This window comes from Oculina patagonica, chromosome 6, assembly GCF_052425735.1.
Source record: "Oculina patagonica isolate OP01 chromosome 6, crgOcupat, whole genome shotgun sequence".
Classification (NCBI taxonomy): Eukaryota; Metazoa; Cnidaria; class Anthozoa; order Scleractinia; family Oculinidae; genus Oculina; species Oculina patagonica.
Window position 1 is genome coordinate 24,212,669 of NC_135763.1, and position 17,542 is coordinate 24,230,210.

A 17,542-nucleotide genomic window follows, 5' to 3' on the forward strand; every position below is an offset into this window, starting at 1 on the left:
TAAGTTCATTTCTGCGTAATTTGTAGTAAGAAACTTTTGTACTTCACGGCAAACTTAACAAATATTACGCCTAGTAGAATGAATTTAATTTTCATTTTATTAACAAGATGTCATAGCATCTGGAGTCATACTATTCCAGCTCCTTTCTAACTTATGAAGTGACGTGACCAATTGTAGTCGGGTAGACTTGCCGCAGGCTCCCTGATCCAAGCCAGGTCTAAAGGATTATACAAACATCAATACGTGTGGTTTTCCACGCAAGTACTGAAATGTAGACCGGCTTGTCAACACGTTACCTTCTGTATCCTTTTGCCAGTTTATTATATGTCCTGTTTTTAGTGTGTTAAAATGAAGAAAGGCTAAGCGAAATATTGTAAAACCCTTGTTTGTTGGTGAAGGGCACTCCCTTATTTGGCCTTATCCGCGGAACTCGTTACAGGACAGGCAAAACTTCAGGGCCCCACCAGTTCGTCTTGAACAGGATATACGTATGCATTTTCACTGTAAGTCATGTTTGGGGCAGTTCCAAAGATGCTCGGCAACATTTTGGGAAACTTTTCATCTTTTGAGTAACTTTTTTCCTTTCGAGCAACTTTTTGCAGTTTCTAGACCGAAGATTTCATACGATTGTCCAAGTGTTGTTCGAAGGTCATACGAATGTTTCCGAAGTAAGGCTGAAAACCTAATTAGGCTGAAAACATGTAACTACAAGCTGGCAATTCGAAAGAAGATCAGAAAGTCTACCGTATCTCAAATTGAGTTGTCACGCTGGTATCTAAATTGCGTGACTCAATTTGCGAATGCGCATTGGCTTACGAGTACCTACCGAAAATCTCCGACAGACCGACGACATCGTTCGTCGTTGTTCGGATATCTCCGACCACGGCAAGAAGTACAACGCGTGAATGGTTTGTTCATCTTCCTGAAGTTGCATTTGTTTTGTTTTTTTTCTTCGGTGAAACATGGGTGATCAAACAAAGTTGATTAAGAGACGAAAGAAGAAAGAAGTGAGTAACTTTATATTTCTGTTTTGTGTATTAATAACGCGATACTTCGATTTTGAACGGACATTTTACAGTCCCTCGACATATTCGGTCGATGAACGATGAATGTTCGTTTGTTGTTCTTCAGTTTCGTAAAGCCGTATACGACGGAATTTTGACTGGATTGTTTTTGACGTAAACTGAGTAAATGTATTTGTTTTTTGCTCCTTAGTCACGAGAAGACAGACAAGAACCAACAAAAGAAGAAAACGAGATTGGAAAGTATCTGAAATGGAACTGCCCGTCAAAACCATCCACTTTGCTGGGAGAAAAAGTAGATTATTTCATCGGTAAATATCGATTTTATTTCTCTAGTTTTAGCCCTGCCTTACAAGCGAAAGCTATTGGTATTCAACTGTCAGTTTTGAATTGACTAATCCACACTACAAATTTACCCAAATATTTGAATGGTTTAAGCTTTATGGTTACTTTCAAGCTTGTATAGCGAAGTGCAAACTTGCATGTTGGAAAAATACGAAGATTTATTTCCCTGATCAAACGTCAACAAGGAAATATTATTATATTCTGGAGGAGTATGTGATTGCAGCCTTTTCTTAGTACAACTTTGAATTCTAGAATTTTGCGAAAGAATTATTGAGAGAGCGGTCGACCAGAACTTCATAGACTGCACATATGTGACCACGATCAATTACGTGTCCTTTTCTGACTTGACTCGAAATTATAAAAGAAAAAAATTGGTTAGATGCCACGAAGTAAGTGGCAAAGCCTTAACCATGTGTTGTAGGTTGAAAGTCCGAAGACTTTTCTCGTCCTTATCGAGGGAGATGCTAACCTTCTCTCGGCTCATACAACACAACTAAGCAGTTGTTTTGGTCGACCTTTTATTATTTTCTTTAGTGCAAATCTCTTCATTGTGGTACGTCTTTTGGCTGAATATTTAATTACCTCGGTTTATTCTTCTTTGCCATATTTATTATTAGCGAATTTTGTTATCTGGAATACTTGAATGCTTCCTATTTTATTTTTATTTTCTGTATATATCCTAAATTCGTGTTTTGTTTTCAAAATCTATTTTGTTTTATGTTTCATAAACAGGATCCCTTTAATTTGAGTGTAAGTATATACCAGTAACCTGAATCTACCAAAAATCTTTGGGTTGTATGCAGAATTTTCCAGTTAAAACATTTTTACCAGAAAAAACAATTTTCCAAATTTCCAAATTTATGTTCACTTGATTTTCATGGAACATGAATAAATATAATAAATTAACTTCTCTCCACAAATGTGTGAACCGTACTCACAACAAGGTTTTTTAATGTAACTTCAGCAGAAATAATCTTATTATATTAGCAAACACTGAAGTTTACCATTTTTTTCTCGATAAAAAACTGGGTCTTTAAGGTGGACATGCCTGGCCCCTTATTTATTTATTTTTTTATTTATTTTTTTAGGTATAAAAAGCTGTAGTTGTAATAGAAAAACATATCCATGGCTGTCAAAAATATGATTCAAAAACCTATTTGTAACTTTATAAGTGCTGGGCTCAAAAAAATCTTCAGGAGTCATAAGAATCTAAAATTAAAGAAAATACTATTTACATAATTTAATAATTAATAGATTATTGTTCTTATTGCTTAAAACTAATTGAACTACTATATAAGAACTTAAAATATTGAGTGATTGATTTACTAAATGTAGCCTGCAAGCAGGTCCACTCTCAGGAATACATTTGTGATAGGCAAAACTGCCAGAATGAGTCTGAGAGTGAAGCAAACCTAAAAAAATAAGTCTCACGTCTTGTGAGTCTATTCTGTTTTTGCGGCTTTGCCACTCTTGCGTGTTTTCCCAAATGTGAGCCTACTTGCAGGCTACCCCAAATGCAGGGCTGCAAATAATTTTTCTCACTTTAAATGACATATGTCCTACTTTGACAGCATCTTGGTCGGACAAAACAAAATTGTGGTCGGACAGATTTGTATTTATCGTTGCCGTAAAATGATTTATGATCACACCCTGGGATTTCGTTGGACATGAGCAAAACAACCCTGAAATGGGAAACCAGTTCAAGCTGCCCAGGCTCAAGCCCTGGTTAAGGTCACTATGTTGTGCTCTTGGGCAAGACACTCAGGGTTCAAAATAGCAGCCGGCTTCGGCGGAGCCGGTTGTTTTTTGAAAAAAAAATTGGTTATTTAAAAAGTTAAGACACTTAACTTTCATAGTGCCTCTCTCCACCCAGGTGTGTAAATGGGCACTGTGATGGACTAGCATCCCATCCATGGAGGAGTACTGTAGGAGGGATTTGTACAATACAAATGCCTCCTCGTCGCTTCATCCAAAACCGAGATAAGTTCAGGCCTGATGGGTCACTAAACTCAGAGGCAGAGTAAACCTTTTCCGTGTTAATTAATTTTTGCATTCAGGGTCTAAAGCAATTGACTGTTTGCTGGACTCAAAGTGGGCATCTGGTAAAGGAGGCACTGAGATACTGTTCACTGATCGTGTGTCTGTGGAATCATATTTGGACAGGTAAGCCACTAGATTTTACAGTTATGTTATAAATACATTTCCCCTATGACCATGCCATAGTCAGGGATTGAAATTAACTTTTTAGTCCACTACCTTATTCTTACTAATTTTCGCGAGTACTAATTTTCGCGTTTTTCGCGATTTCAAAATAATCGCGAAATTTAGTACACACGAAAAAAACAATGCGCGAAATTTAAACACGCGAAAATTAATACCGTATCTTATATCAAAACAGTAAAATTTAAGTGTTTGGAACTGCAACTATCTACCTATAAAAATACCTTTCTGTCTTGTTTTTGACTAGCACACTTACTCTGATTACTGGTTTGCAGGCTCCTTGTAGTTACATTTAGCCAGACCTTTGTGTATTTCCAGTGCAGGGGTTCCTTAGTCTTTGGCAACTGATCCATAAAATGCTGACAAAATCGGGAAATTTAATATACTGGTACTTTTCCTCTAACTTTTCTTGCAATCGCAAAAATTAATACTCGCGAAATTCGGCTCTTGAATTTTCGCGAAATTAAGTACGCGCGAAAATTAGTAAGAATAAGGTAGTAAATAATTATTTGCTAGTACTTGTTATGAAGTTGGATAAACATAAGTAATGACCAAATGTTTTCTTCCAGCTGATTGCTTACCAAGTTAATTTTTTTGGATCACAAACATAAAAAAACACTCACCTTTTGCAAGTGAGCGGGGAAAACTGCCACCCCCCCCCCCCCCTGCCCCCTGCTAGGTACGGCCCTGGTTTTGCTGAAGATTTCTATGGCGAAGAAACTTTGAAGAAAACAGTTTATTTATAGTAAGGGAAATGTGTACTAGCACAAGCATTTTTATGTAATAACAAACAAGTACAAGGATCAAAATGTTTGAGCTTTTTACCACTGGCAAGAGAAATTTAGGATTTCAAAAAATCTAATTTCCAAAATGGTTGGGCTTAAATTTATTATAGATTACAGTATTTGTTTAAAAATATTAAATAGATTTAGCCAAGCCTAAAAGCGGAGCTCCCCAGTTATTCACTTCGCCCTTTTTGAAAATCCGAATTTACTGACCGATAACAGAAAAAAATATAGCACTTGAGCCCGCGATCCTATATAAACCATTATTTGGTCAGCAGTAAACTTCGAAAAAACATTCGACCTCGATGAGTTCTGTATGTGAGCCCGCGATATGGTCATGTGATACTGGTCAGCGGAAACCTTGTTTTGACAGCTGCTAGACCAGGGATGTCCAAATCAACATGTAAGCTGATATTAACCATACCAATCCTATCGGGGGGCTGCATGTTGCAGACGTACGTACGTCACGCGCCCGCGAACCATACGCAGCCAATGAGACCATGAAAAACCAAAAGCATGGGTCCGTTAATTTTCTATGGGTATGGGGCTCTGCTCTGCGGCCCTTTCGGGCCGCTGGGAGCTCCGCTATTAACTTAAGTGAACATGTAAGGAAATTTAATTACAACATGGTACATGTAAGTCATGAAAAGAAAATTGATGAAACCAAAAGGTCTAGAATGGGTAACACATGCTGAATTATGCTGAGATTAACAACACAAGGAACTTAATTTTAAACACACTACCTTTAGCCAACCGTTAAGCAGAATTTTCCAAAACCTTGATCCAAAACAAAACAGCTGTATTTAATTTGAAAACAAAGTTATGCTTGAAATTGTTATACTTTATTTTAGCTTAAAACAACCCATGGGCTTAGAAATATTAAGGGCTGTGTGCTGGTTGGACAGGGGGAATTTTGTCTGATATTCAGGGGAAGTTAGTAGTATTAATTAGGGAATAATTATAATAATTGTTCTCTTTTTAGGTTACTGATTTTGGGGTTCTTCAATCGTGTTGTTCGAATCAAAAAAGTAAAAAAGACCAAGGAGGAGAAGGAAAAAGAGAAGGAAAAAGAAAACGAAAAGCAAAAGGAAAATGAGGAAGGAGGCTGTGAAAGAGAAAGATGAATCAGAAGGCAAGAAACCAAAAAAGAAACAAAAGAAAGAGAAAACAGAAGAAGGGAAAAAGGCAAGTAAACCAAACGGCTAATTTATGATAAAAATGAATTAGAGAATGTAAATTCCTGAATATACATTCTGCAGATGTCGGTGCTGGTTCCCTGAAGGACATGAATGTATTACGTAGAAAGTAATGTTTTGAGTGGAACATATTATTACTTGTGACTTGTGTCCCAAGAACACCAAACACCTCATCTTTTTTTGTGCATCCTAGCAGTTCTTACAGCAGTTCTGTAATGTGTACATTTGCAGGATTTGTGTGCTTACATGATCCAGGCATATGATTGCATCATGTATTTACAATACCACTTATAGGACTTCATTTACAACAATGTCCAGTAGAGATCTTGTGATTCCTTGAGTGGACTCTTAATACAACATTGCTGTTGTTGTTTCATGTTTCTTTCATGTGCCAAAAAAATGTTTACTAAAGTTATTTGTGTGCAGCACATTTTCTGGCATCATAACAGACTAACCAAGCAAACTAACCTGTGGTTGTTTCTAATTAATTTCAAGGATGATGATAGCGGAGAAAGCAAACAAAAAGTATGACAATAGTTCAGTTATTTTGCAGAAGCAGACTTAATGCTGCTTTAACCTTTGCTATTACTACATTCATAGATCAACAATATTATTAACTTATTGTAACTGAGTTTTTTTCTGTTGTTTCATGGTTTAGTCAACTGAAGGAAATGGAGATGGTGATGGAAAAAAGAAGAGAAAGGTTAGTTGTAGTTACATGTTGGCTCCTTTAAAATGTAAAAGCATTATCGTGCACTGTCCCTCTTCTCAAAAACCCTGGTGGTTGACTCCAAAGGACAATCTATTAAATTAAACCCTAAAGGAGACCAATCCTGGCATGGCTCAAGCTTTTTTTGACCCCTAAATGATACCATTTTAATGCCTTTTTGGTCTAGACCACGAACACAGTATACTGGTTACTGTGTTTTTTATTTCTTCAATGTCATTGTGCAACCCTAAACAAGACCTCAATAGCTAAAAATGTTGGTGCTCTGTCCCTACCCTCAGTGAGGCCAAAATCTGTAATTTACACCCTTCAACGAGATGACAGGCATCATGATCCCCATCCCTTTCATAAGGGAGTCCCCCCCCCCCCCCAGCTCTCAAAACACTGTCTATTTTGGATTTCTTTTCCTTTAGTGGGGCCATGACATCTGTTGTAAAGTTATATAATTTTATGACTTGGATATTTATTAGGTGAAAGTAAAGCTGGAATTACACGATGATCAGATATTTTTGGATGGTGATGAAGAGGTTGGTACAATTAAAGTGAAATTACTTTTTTAAGTGATACAACTGTGTAAAATGTAATGCTCTTTTCTTTGTTTAAATTAAAGCTCTATAACTTGTGAATATGACCTATTTGTTGTAGTCTCGTCATAACTTGCATTTTCATAGTTGTTTTTCTGGCTAGCTTTTGTGATTGTGTAATGTTTCTGTTAGCATGTTTTATTTTCAATACATTAATTATTACTCCCTTTTCACAGGCTTATGTGTGGAGGTTTGACCCAGTTCATCCAAAGACTTTTGTCCTGGGAGTTTTGGTTGGTAAGTACATTAGTCCATCCATCAGTTGGTGGGTCTGTAAGTCAGTGGATCAGTCAGAAAGACAATCAATCAATGAAGAAAAAAAAGAAACAGTCAGTCAGTCAGTCAGTCAGTCAATGAACCAATCATTTTGATTTACAAACAAACTAATCAACAAATGAATGAAGCAATTAATTAAAGAAACAAAAAATCAGGCAGTCGATCAAAAAATCAATCAATCAATCAGTCAGTCAGTCCCAGTCAGTCAGTCCGTCAGTCTGTCTATCTACCTCATGTTTCAAAAAAGAAAAGAAATTTTAAATTGAAAGTTATATCAATAAATAATTGTATAATTAATAGTTCAATTATTACCGTAAACATTTGCATTGTAATTTCATTGTTTGTTATTAAGTAATTTGTTAGCATAGTTGCCTTTATTGTAACTAGACCAATACCTCCCTTTGGAGTGTAAGGCACAATAAAGATTTACTGTTACTGTCAGTCAGTCAGTCAGTCAGTCAGTCAGTCAGTCAGTCAGTCAGTCAGTCAGTCAGTCAGTCAGTCAGTCATCATCAGTCATCATATGGTCAGTCAGTCAGTCAGTCAGTCAGTCACAGTCAGTGGTCAATGAATCAATGAATCAATCAAGAGTCACTTAACGATTAGATGACAAACCTATGAAGTATTTCTATTCTTAAATTAGCTTTACTCAATATTTGCAGCTGAATGCTAATGTTGAACGTTTTCTCCCTCATTCTTGTTTGTCCAACAGTGATAGCCACAATTGCCATTTGTCTGTTCCCCTTGTGGCCCAGTTATGTCAGAGAGTATGTGTGGTATCTGAGTGTCCTGGCTGCTGTGGCTGTGGGTGCCATACTGGTGCTTGCCCTCTGTAAGTATCTATTTTGTTAGGGTTTGCTATTTAACAATTAGATACGAGCCAGTGAGAGTCAGGGCAGCGAGGACATCGCCACAGGGAGTAGAGACCAAGGAGAGTCACCACAACTGTGCAGAGACAAAAAGAAGGCCGGAGTCAGTGGAGACTGACCGGCAGAGTGAGCACGAGAAAATGAGACCACCCCGAAGGGGTTTCAGGGACACAAAATGAATAAGTGTCAAAAAGAATTTGCATTTGCTTTGGTTTTGCATTACGCTTAGTGATTGGTTTAAAAACTCACGCCACTTTCTCAGCCAATCACAAGTAAAACCAAAACCAATCGTGACTCCTTCGCACACGTTTTTCCTGCGCTTCGTGCCAGCAAAAAGTATCTGCTTTGAGTTTTGATTGGTTCACTGGATTGTCTGTGTCCTTTGTGATTGGCCAAAGTGATTACTTTGGTTTCGGTTTTACAGCACTCATTTGGAAATTGCTGTTATGACAGTTTCAAATTAATGGTAAGACATCTATTTAGATTAGAAAAAAGATTATAAAAGATCATAACAAATCCCCATTGCAAGAATGTTGCATGAAAATAGGCAATCAAACAAAAAAATCTTTCACTTTCCCTTGACCTAGAGTAATATGAAGGCTGGGTTTATTAAACGATCTCACCTTGCTCCGTGGCTTTCTTAAGCCCGTTCTAGCCGTGGCTTTTCTTAGCTCCGTGGCTTTTCTTAAGCTCCGTGGCTTTTCGTAACCAGGAAAACCGGAACACGCCAGCACTGTCTGGAACTGACACCCTTAGAAAGGCTAATCCTTATAACCAACCAGGAACCCCGACTCTAACATTACACTAATGGGGTTTTTTGGTGCTCCGGGCTGTTCTGTTCTGTGCTGGGTTAAAATATACGAGGGTTTCTTCCAGATTTCATTCATTCAGTACCTAGGGTAGAGTGGTGAATCAGTCGCCAACCTGACTAAGCTAGGGTAGGGAGCAGTGAGCGGGGATCTCAGGGGCAACACTGCATTTGGTCCCCCCCCCCCCAGGGTTTTGACCCTGGTTATTTTTAGCCGAAAGTACCTGAGCAAAATTATCGCCTGCTTGCAAACCTATGTTGTCCTGAAACTTTTTTTTTTTTTTTCGTTTTTCATTTCTAGTGCGTTATGTTTTCTTTGCAATCGTCTGGGTATTTACAGCAGGGCGGCATCACTTCTGGCTCTTACCGAACCTGACCGAGGAATGTGGCTTCTTTGAATCATTTGTCCCGCTTTACACGCACGAATACAGAGGAAGCAAACCCGACGAAAAACAAAACGAAAACGAACAAGAAAAAGATGACGAAAATGAAGCGGAAAAAGAAGACGATGAAGAAACAGCGCAAGTAAATAAAGAGGAGAGCAGCGAAGACAAAGAACATACAGATAAAGAACCTTGGGTTACGTTGACAGAGGAAGAAGTCGCAACAGCTAGGAGCGAAGTGGATAAAGACCTTGAGCCAGATTCAAACGATCCTTTAGCGTCTGAAGTGAAATGTTGAAACGGCTTGCAGTTACGATCGAATATTGCATTTTATTGTGTTCACATTAGAGCTAGAACCTTAAATGACTCTGTTACTGACGTAAATACTCGAAATGCTTATGTAGATTTACGGCGGCTTTCGTGAGAGAGTCGTTCGTATTTTGGTAATGCACAAGGGTTTGGGTTCGTTGTTGTCAATCAAAGACAATCACGTGACTGGTGAGAGCTACAATTCATTGTAAAGGAACTTTGTAAAAAGTTTCCAAAGACGTTGTAACACCTCCATACGATTGATGTTTCTTTTGTAGGGTTTGTGTTAAAGCTTGTGTTGTCTTTTCTTTGTTTTATTTTATCAAAAACTTATCAAACATATTTCCGTGAGATACGCAGAGGAACGTACCCTAATATACAGAATAAGTGAAATTATTTATAAAGACTGTGTGGTTAAATGATTTATGTTTACGTGTCGTTTACAAAAATACACCTTACGACAAAACGTTTGACATACTTTTACAAACAATTATAAAAATATCAGGTGTATAAGCCTGCACACGTGAAATTTTAGCGCATAAAAATTGGTCTCCCTAGCCCCCCTCCCTCCCTCTCAACTTATATCGCATGTTGGAGTAGTGTCGGTGGATGGGGTAACGGTTACAGTGAGATGATAGTCGATTTTCCGGAGAAACTAGTACCTTAGTACTTTAGTTTAGTACAAGTACTTTTCGTATTTCCGAAATAAATAGTGATCAGAAAACCGTATTGCGGTTTGAGGATCTTGTGGGCGTTGAATATGACCATTTCAGAGCTAAAAAAAGTCCTGAACAACTCAGGGACGTAAATCTTTTCTCATTTTACGTTACTCGGCTGCACCTTCTTTGCGGTTCTTTGGATCTGTGTTCAGTTAGCATCTAATTACCCAGCCAGCCCTTACATCATCGTGTTGGAACTTTACGGCAATTATGGAGCTGGTTAGCGCATTCATTGCCGGAATATCCGTAGAATGCAAAACCATTCCTTACTACGCTCGACAGAATGTGTGAAATAGTGAGCGTTTTGCTGAACGCTTGTTTTGTAATGGATAATTAAGCCAAGATATTCAGCATTACATAGTTGTTCCAGATGTCCGAATCGTTCTAGTCCTAATCTTTTAGATAATCATAAAACAGATTACAACTGAACGGAGTCGCAGCTCAGAATGAGCGTTAGTCGCATCGTTTTAATAAGTTGAAAGTTTAGATTGTTGACATTTTTTTGCTAACTAAATAGAGAACTTTTGTGAGGTCGAAGTGTTGGGTAAACTGTTCAAGAACTAACTTGTTGATTCCTTCGTTTCCTGCTTCACTATTGTGCATTTTCATTTGGAATTCAAGGAAGATTTCGTTCTTTTGCTGTCTTATTTATTTTAATGTCATATGTTTAACTGTTGTCTAACTTTCTTTTCTTTACTTCATTCAGTATTGGATTTTCTCTTCTTTATAAAATAGTTCCATTTGTTTTCTTTGTTTGACTTACCCCGCCTTTCGTGTTTACACGGCGGAATATTAACAAATAAACAAGTATTGATTATTGGATGCGTGTGTGAACAGTCATAGAGAACGAAACTCTTTGTGAAGCGAACGAAATAAAACTGCCGATGGAGAGCAAGAACTTGCTCTCCCCGGTTTCACGACCTATTCGAGCCTGTGTACAGCTGTCCCGCTGCGCTCAAATTCCCCTTTTTTTTTTTTTTTAAAATTTTCTTCGCGTGAAAGTTGAGGGTGAGGGCGAAGCCCGAATCAACTATCACGCGGGGTTTGGTACTGTTTTTGAAGTTCAAAAAAATTTCGTAGAGCCCTCGCCTCACAAAATTTAAAGAAAGACAATATCACTGATGAATTTATCCATGACAAAGTTCCTTCTAGCATCAGTTTTGAAGGCCTTGTAAGGAAGTTGTAAATCATGCATTGTAGCTCATGTAATTGCTTTGTTTGCAGATGCAATGACATTTACAACAACAGCCATTTGCCTGTCCCAGAAATTATGTATTTATCCTTGACGGGGGAGCAGTGGGGGTAGGGTTAGGGGTGGAGGTGGCTGGGTAAGTAGTCCACATACAAAATTGTAAACTTCTAAACATTTTCTTCACAATTAGCCGTCTTCCAAACTTCAACGTTAGCCCTGCCTGATAAAAATAACTAATCTTTCAGTCTGAACTTATCGTCATAATGTGTGATACAGATTATGAGTGTTTAGTACTCCAGCCACCCCACCCGGTACCCTCCACCGGCCCGTTGCCAAACCCGCCCCCATGGTGATAAAGGCTGTAAACACGGTATAAACAACAGAACAATTATTTCACAAGAAAAGGAATTAATATATTTAAGGGCTAAGAAACACAAATTTTGTCGAAGCAGCGATATCACCGGCGCTTTTCAAATCGCGTGACTTCTTACTTTAATTCGAAGTACTGCATTTTAACACTTTGTTGGCTTCCTTTCTGATCAAGTGTTCGAACTTTTTCCCGATGCAAAATATTTAATAACTTTGTCCTTTAAACCTATTTAAAAGCATTAACGCTGAGTAATTTGGCACTTATTTGTGTTTATTGTCCACACACTTGAATCTTCGTCAAACAAAACAGAGTCAGGCCAATATTTTAGATATTAGTTCATGAGAAAATTGCCGATGTCTAAGTGGGTTATTTTCCTAACAGGTAAGCGGGACTAATATTTTTCAACACCTTTGACGAGTTTCAAGTTCCTTTGGACGTCATATCTGGAGATTTAAGATAAAAACAACTTGACACTGACGAACTAAAATCAAATTGGACCGCTGTACGAGCTTGTATGATCAGTCATATTCCTGTATGGAGCTTTGAAGTTTTCAGTGGTGTCTTTGAGGTACGGTATTTGAATATTGTTATTCGTGCTCCGTCTTTTCGACTTATCTACACCAGCTTAAACTGAGTGACTTCTCGGTCTGCCTTTTTTCTTTTCATTTCCAAGTCGACAATTTTATAAATGAAAATTAACCGCATCCACACGAATGAGTTTATCTCTTTTACTGAAACGACAAATACAACATTTCCAAACATTTGGATGAAAACCGCAAACTCGGTCTTCGTCGCCGCATATGCAAAAATTTAGGCAACATCTTGTCCACTCTATGTTTATTTTATCTCTTACTTGTGTGATTTGCATTTAGTATAACTTCACCGGTTGTTACGTAAACAACACTGACTGTTTTAACGTATTTTACTCAGTTCTTGTTTAAAAGTATTCATCAAGTTTTATTGCTTTGTCATTTTACCAGGCTGTTTGCTCGAGGTATGTTGTTTCATGATGTAAATGAAATGCATTGAAAGCACGTCTAATCGAAGAAACAGTTTTAAAGCGATGGTTAATGCAACGTGGAATATAAGCGAAGTCAACCCGGCTGGATCTGGAAGAACAAGAGAACTTTTAAACTCCGAGCCAGTGCCTAACTGGGAAGAAGCGAAAGCAGTTTTTAAATGGGGCTGGGAACTTCACTGGATATCATTTGTAGTGTTATTCATGGGACTTGCCTTATATTCCACTATAAGGCTCATCGAAGCTTCCAAAAGACGAACATCGAGAGAAAAGGTGTCTCGCAATGTATCGTACGCTGTACATTCACTTGTAATAGTACTGGGAGTCACTCGTGCCGTAGCGCTCGTACTATTCCCTTATGAGATGACAACTAATGTGAACGATGCTGATATCGTGATTCCTCTGTACGTTCATCGAATTATTTTTGGTCTTGGTTTTCCCTGCTTCATGGCGGCGTTTGCTCTGATCCAGATAACATTCACTGCAAGCGTAAAGACTGCGCCTCTGACATACTCCAAGCTGCGAAAAATTCGCTTCCTAGTTCTTATAATCGTCGGGCACTTTAGTGTGGTTATCATAGCAGATATCGTCACGGCGTTAGTAGAAAGTACGTCTGCTTTGTACATGGTTTGCACCGCTTATCTGCTATCCATGACTCTCTTTACGGGTGTACGAATCACTAAAAGCGGATTGAAAGTGATTCGCGAAAACAATCGGCACAAGAAAGCCATAGAAAATTACGCGCCAGCGTCGACCTACACTCCGCACCGACTTCAGCGCGCGTCATTCAACGCGAAAGCGGTGCGGAAGGTCTTTACCATCACCGCACTAACAATATTTTTCTGTATTGCACTATTTGCGTTGAAAATTTACGATTTAGTGGAAGTCATAGAGCATCACTTCGTGCTTGGAAAAAACATTGCGCCGTGGCCTTGGTTTATTCACGAGACTTTGTTTCGTCTGACCGAGTTTGGACTCGCCTTGACTGTGCTATATGCGGTCTCTCCTATTAAAACGCCCAAGAAGTGCCTCTCAAGTTTCGGATGGTGCTGTTGTAAGGCGGGTAAGGGGCAAATCAGCGGGGAAAAAGACGAAGGCCGGCAAAGAACGGGTACTAATGAAATGACAAGCGCGAGTCTCCCCCCGGAACATGCCAGCAAAACCTACGGAGGACGGCTTAGAACGGGAACTAATGAAATGACAAGCTCGAGTCTCCCCCCGGAACATGCCAGCAAAACCTACGGAGGAAGGCCAATTACGGGAACTAATCAAATGACAAGCTCGACTCCCCCTCCGGAACGTGCTAGCAAAACCTACGGAGGACGGCTAAGAACGGGAACTAATGAAATGACAAGCTCGAGTCCCCCTCCGGAACTAGTAAGTCAATACCTACGAAGGACGGCCAATTACGGGAAGTAATCAAATGACAAGCTCGAGTCCCTCTCCGGAACATGCCATCAAAATCTACGAACGACAGCTAAGAACGGAAACTAATGAAATGATAAGCTCAAGTCCCCCTCCGGAACATGTAAGTCAAACCTACGAAGAACTGCAAAGTACGGGAACTAATCAAATCACAAGCCCGATTCCCCCTCCGGAACGTGCCAGCAAGTTCAGCAACTTCTCCTATGTATAAAGATAGGTCCGCACCTCGTACATATTAGTGGTGTACAAAATAACGGAAAATGTAGTACACCTCTCGGCACAGTGTCTTTTACTATTGAAAATCACTTTTGTAAAAGGCATTTAATTTTATGTTACTGTCTTTGCAATTAAGGACCTGCATAAACAAATACAAGACCACATATTTGTATTTAATGCCTCAAACCACTAGAAAAAATACAAACAACAAACTCAATAAGGCCGATTCTTAGTCGTTTGTGACGATTTTTGAGCAGAAAAAATTATTATTTGAAGCAAGTTTAGCCACTCAGCGATATTAAATGATGAGAAACTGCAATTCTGGAATAGTTTGCGATACATTTACAGTTTGCGGTGTAATGTTTGTGACACAATTAGCAAATTCCGCTCTTCTATACGAGCAATATAAGGCTTATTATCAAATACTTGAACAATATTGAGGAATATTTATTAGTTCTGTCAATTACATCATCGCTATATACAAAACACCTGCTGATACCAGCGTGAAAACAGCTGTGAAAAGTGTGTAGCCAAAAGAAGCTTATGCTGACAACAGCAAAACTCGATGACAACGTGAAGGATTTGTTCCAACTTTATTACATGCTAGTAAACTGAAATAGTTATTGAAAAATGATAAATAAACAGCCATAATAATAAACATGGTCAAGGAAAAATACAACTCTGAAAGATCATTAGAAACAACCCGCTGTACAACAGACCCGATGAACCCGACCTGTTGAGAAGAAGAAGAAGAAGAAGAAGAAGAAGAAGAAGAAGAAGAAGAAGAAGAAGAAGAAGAAGAAGAAGAAGAAGAAGAAGAAGAAGAAGAAATATCGTTTTTATTAAAAAATTTTACACTTGGCATGTCCTTAGACTGAATTACGTGTTAATATATTTTACCCTCCCTTTTTAAGTTCTGGTCCTCCTATTAGACTTGAAAAGAATTCCCTAGAAAAGTTTGTTCTCCCTGGTGTAGAATTTAATAATATTTTGCCAGCTACCATGTGGCCTAGTAGCGCGCATGTCTGAAAAGTAAGCAAGGCCCTACTAGCGCTTGCTTCAATCGTGCTGCCAGGGCGTCAGAGCTCTCCCTCCTACCACCCTGCATGCTGCTTTGAACAACCAGACCCAAAACAGTACGGGACAGGACAGAAGAGCCACTAAAAAGTATAGTATTGTAGTCATTGGTTGGCGGTTAGAGTAAGCTTTTTCAAGCCTGTTAACTGAGATCATGACACGAAATACAGACTCGCTCTCGAACTCTTGTCCCCCCCCCCCCCCACCGTTCTTAACTTCCTGATTCACGAGACCCGACTCGAAACCTTGCCTTGATATATACAGCAGTTTATCTCCTCTTTAATCGCGTGAAAAGTTACATGTCAAGTGCGTATTTGACAAACAGTGCTTTACTCCAAATAATATATTTTTCACAACTTTCTGTGTTGCTGTATGAGGTGGAGGGAGAGATTTAGATAGACTGTGCTGCACAAAGAGCCATGGCTGTAATCTGAAGAATGGCTCAGTGTTTTTTATGGCACTTGTTTATATTAATTCAGTTCTCCTGTCCCGTTGTTTCACCAATGTGGAGCCCCTAATTTTGCATAATATCTAGGATATGCCGTAACTTCATTTGCTGAGATAAAATTTTGAAAAACAATTGGGTACAATTGGCTGCTTTATTTGTGGTTGATACCACGGAGACGATGATAATATTGCTGATCACAAAAAGCAGGTGTTAAATCGCGTGTTACATTTGAAAGTTACTAATTGATTTTTAATGGTCGGAATTAAAGTAAAATTCTTAAGAAAAAGTTGTCGACATTCTTAACGAGTTTATCATGAAAGAAATCTGTAAGTTGCGTGAAAACTCGGTCTTTTTCGATCAGGAATCGAAACTGTCCGGGATGAATGTTTTCGATGGCCCCTGGTTGTGCGGTTAGTTGAAGGTATACAATAATTTTCGCCTCCTTGTCGCACTGGGATGTTCTGAGACTGACAGTCGGTCAGTTTGTCATTTGCGGCAAGTCAAAAACGACTCGATAAACCTTCGTGCAGACCTCGACTACGAGTTATTTCCTTCCTGTTGTGCAGGAAGGATATAATTCGACGTCCGGACACGAATCAATAAGGAACACGCAATACGCACCCACATAAACAATTCTCTTTTTAGAGATCTTTAGACCACAAAAGTGTTCCTCCACTTTAACCTGCCAGGTGCGATATTTTGCGCTTCGTCCCATGTTTGTGTGTTTTTAAAGAAATTTCGTTTCAATTTGTTGAACTGAACAAACTTCGCGCATTACGGCTTTTTGTAACGGTTTTCACGAATTACGCCTTCGATCACGCACAATCGTTTACGCCCATGAAGATTCAGAATTTTAAGTTTGTTTAGCCAAAAGTGTGTGCATTTTTAAATTTCTTTACAATTTATATTTACTTCAAATGAGTAATACTTTCTAACCTGTGGTTACCACTAGTTAAATTATTGTTTAGATTTGGGAAGAAATATCAAATAGCAGCTTTTCCCTCCAATTCTTACTCACTGAATGCAACACTGCCCAACTAGTAAATATCAACATTTTAACAAAACTTGAGTTAGACTGTTTGTTTTTACGCTGTTCTTGTTTATTTCTGATTTGTAATTTGTCATGTTTGTGCAACCTCGCCCGGGCCCCTCACCGCCCCCAAGAGGCGGTGAGAGAGAGCCGGGAACGGGTTGATGTTTGTGTTGCGGGTTAATAACTGATGAACTGTAAAGTAAATTTCTATAAAAATAACCGCCGCCAACTCCCACGCTCAAAGTTAAGGCGAACTTTTGAAGCGCGCAATTTTGGAATAATTTTCCACAACGTTGCTTTCAGAAGCCATCTTCATGCTCTCAAAAGGGCAAATTATTATGACAGAAATCTATTTTGAGTAAAATTTAAAATTGAATGGGGGAAACGTGTGTCGATCGATTTATAATATGAAAAAAATTATTGTGATTGACTGATATGTAGTCTTTGTTGTGTGTAATAAACATGTAGATTTTATGACTAAGCGAATTTAAAACTTTATATTTCTGCATGTGTCTTGACT

At 38.7% G+C, this 17,542-nt stretch overlaps 2 protein-coding genes and 1 non-coding gene across 3 annotated transcripts; 2 read left to right on the forward strand and 1 right to left on the reverse strand.

Annotated features, from left to right (window-relative positions):
* Nucleotides 1-855: 855 nt before the first annotated feature.
* Nucleotides 856-9,946, forward strand: LOC144656329 (translocation protein SEC62-like). Its single transcript, XM_078516561.1, is given in 11 exon segments — nt 856-1,007; nt 1,216-1,333; nt 3,425-3,530; nt 5,355-5,475; nt 5,477-5,557; nt 6,064-6,093; nt 6,227-6,271; nt 6,766-6,822; nt 7,056-7,116; nt 7,868-7,987; nt 9,134-9,946. Coding segments are annotated over 11 exon segments (1,164 nt in total). The 5' UTR covers nt 856-962; the 3' UTR covers nt 9,514-9,946.
* Nucleotides 1,731-1,858, reverse strand: LOC144659037 (U6atac minor spliceosomal RNA). The gene has a single exon (XR_013571848.1). It is a non-coding gene; the product is annotated as a U6atac minor spliceosomal RNA (small nuclear RNA).
* A 2,855-nt stretch (nt 9,947-12,801) lies between the features above and the next one.
* LOC144656327 (uncharacterized) lies at nt 12,802-15,196 on the forward strand. The gene has a single exon (XM_078516559.1). The coding sequence runs from the start codon at nt 12,821-12,823 to the stop codon at nt 14,240-14,242; it is 1,422 nt and encodes a 473-aa protein (XP_078372685.1). The 5' UTR covers nt 12,802-12,820; the 3' UTR covers nt 14,243-15,196.
* The last annotated feature ends 2,346 nt before the right edge of the window (nt 15,197-17,542 follow it).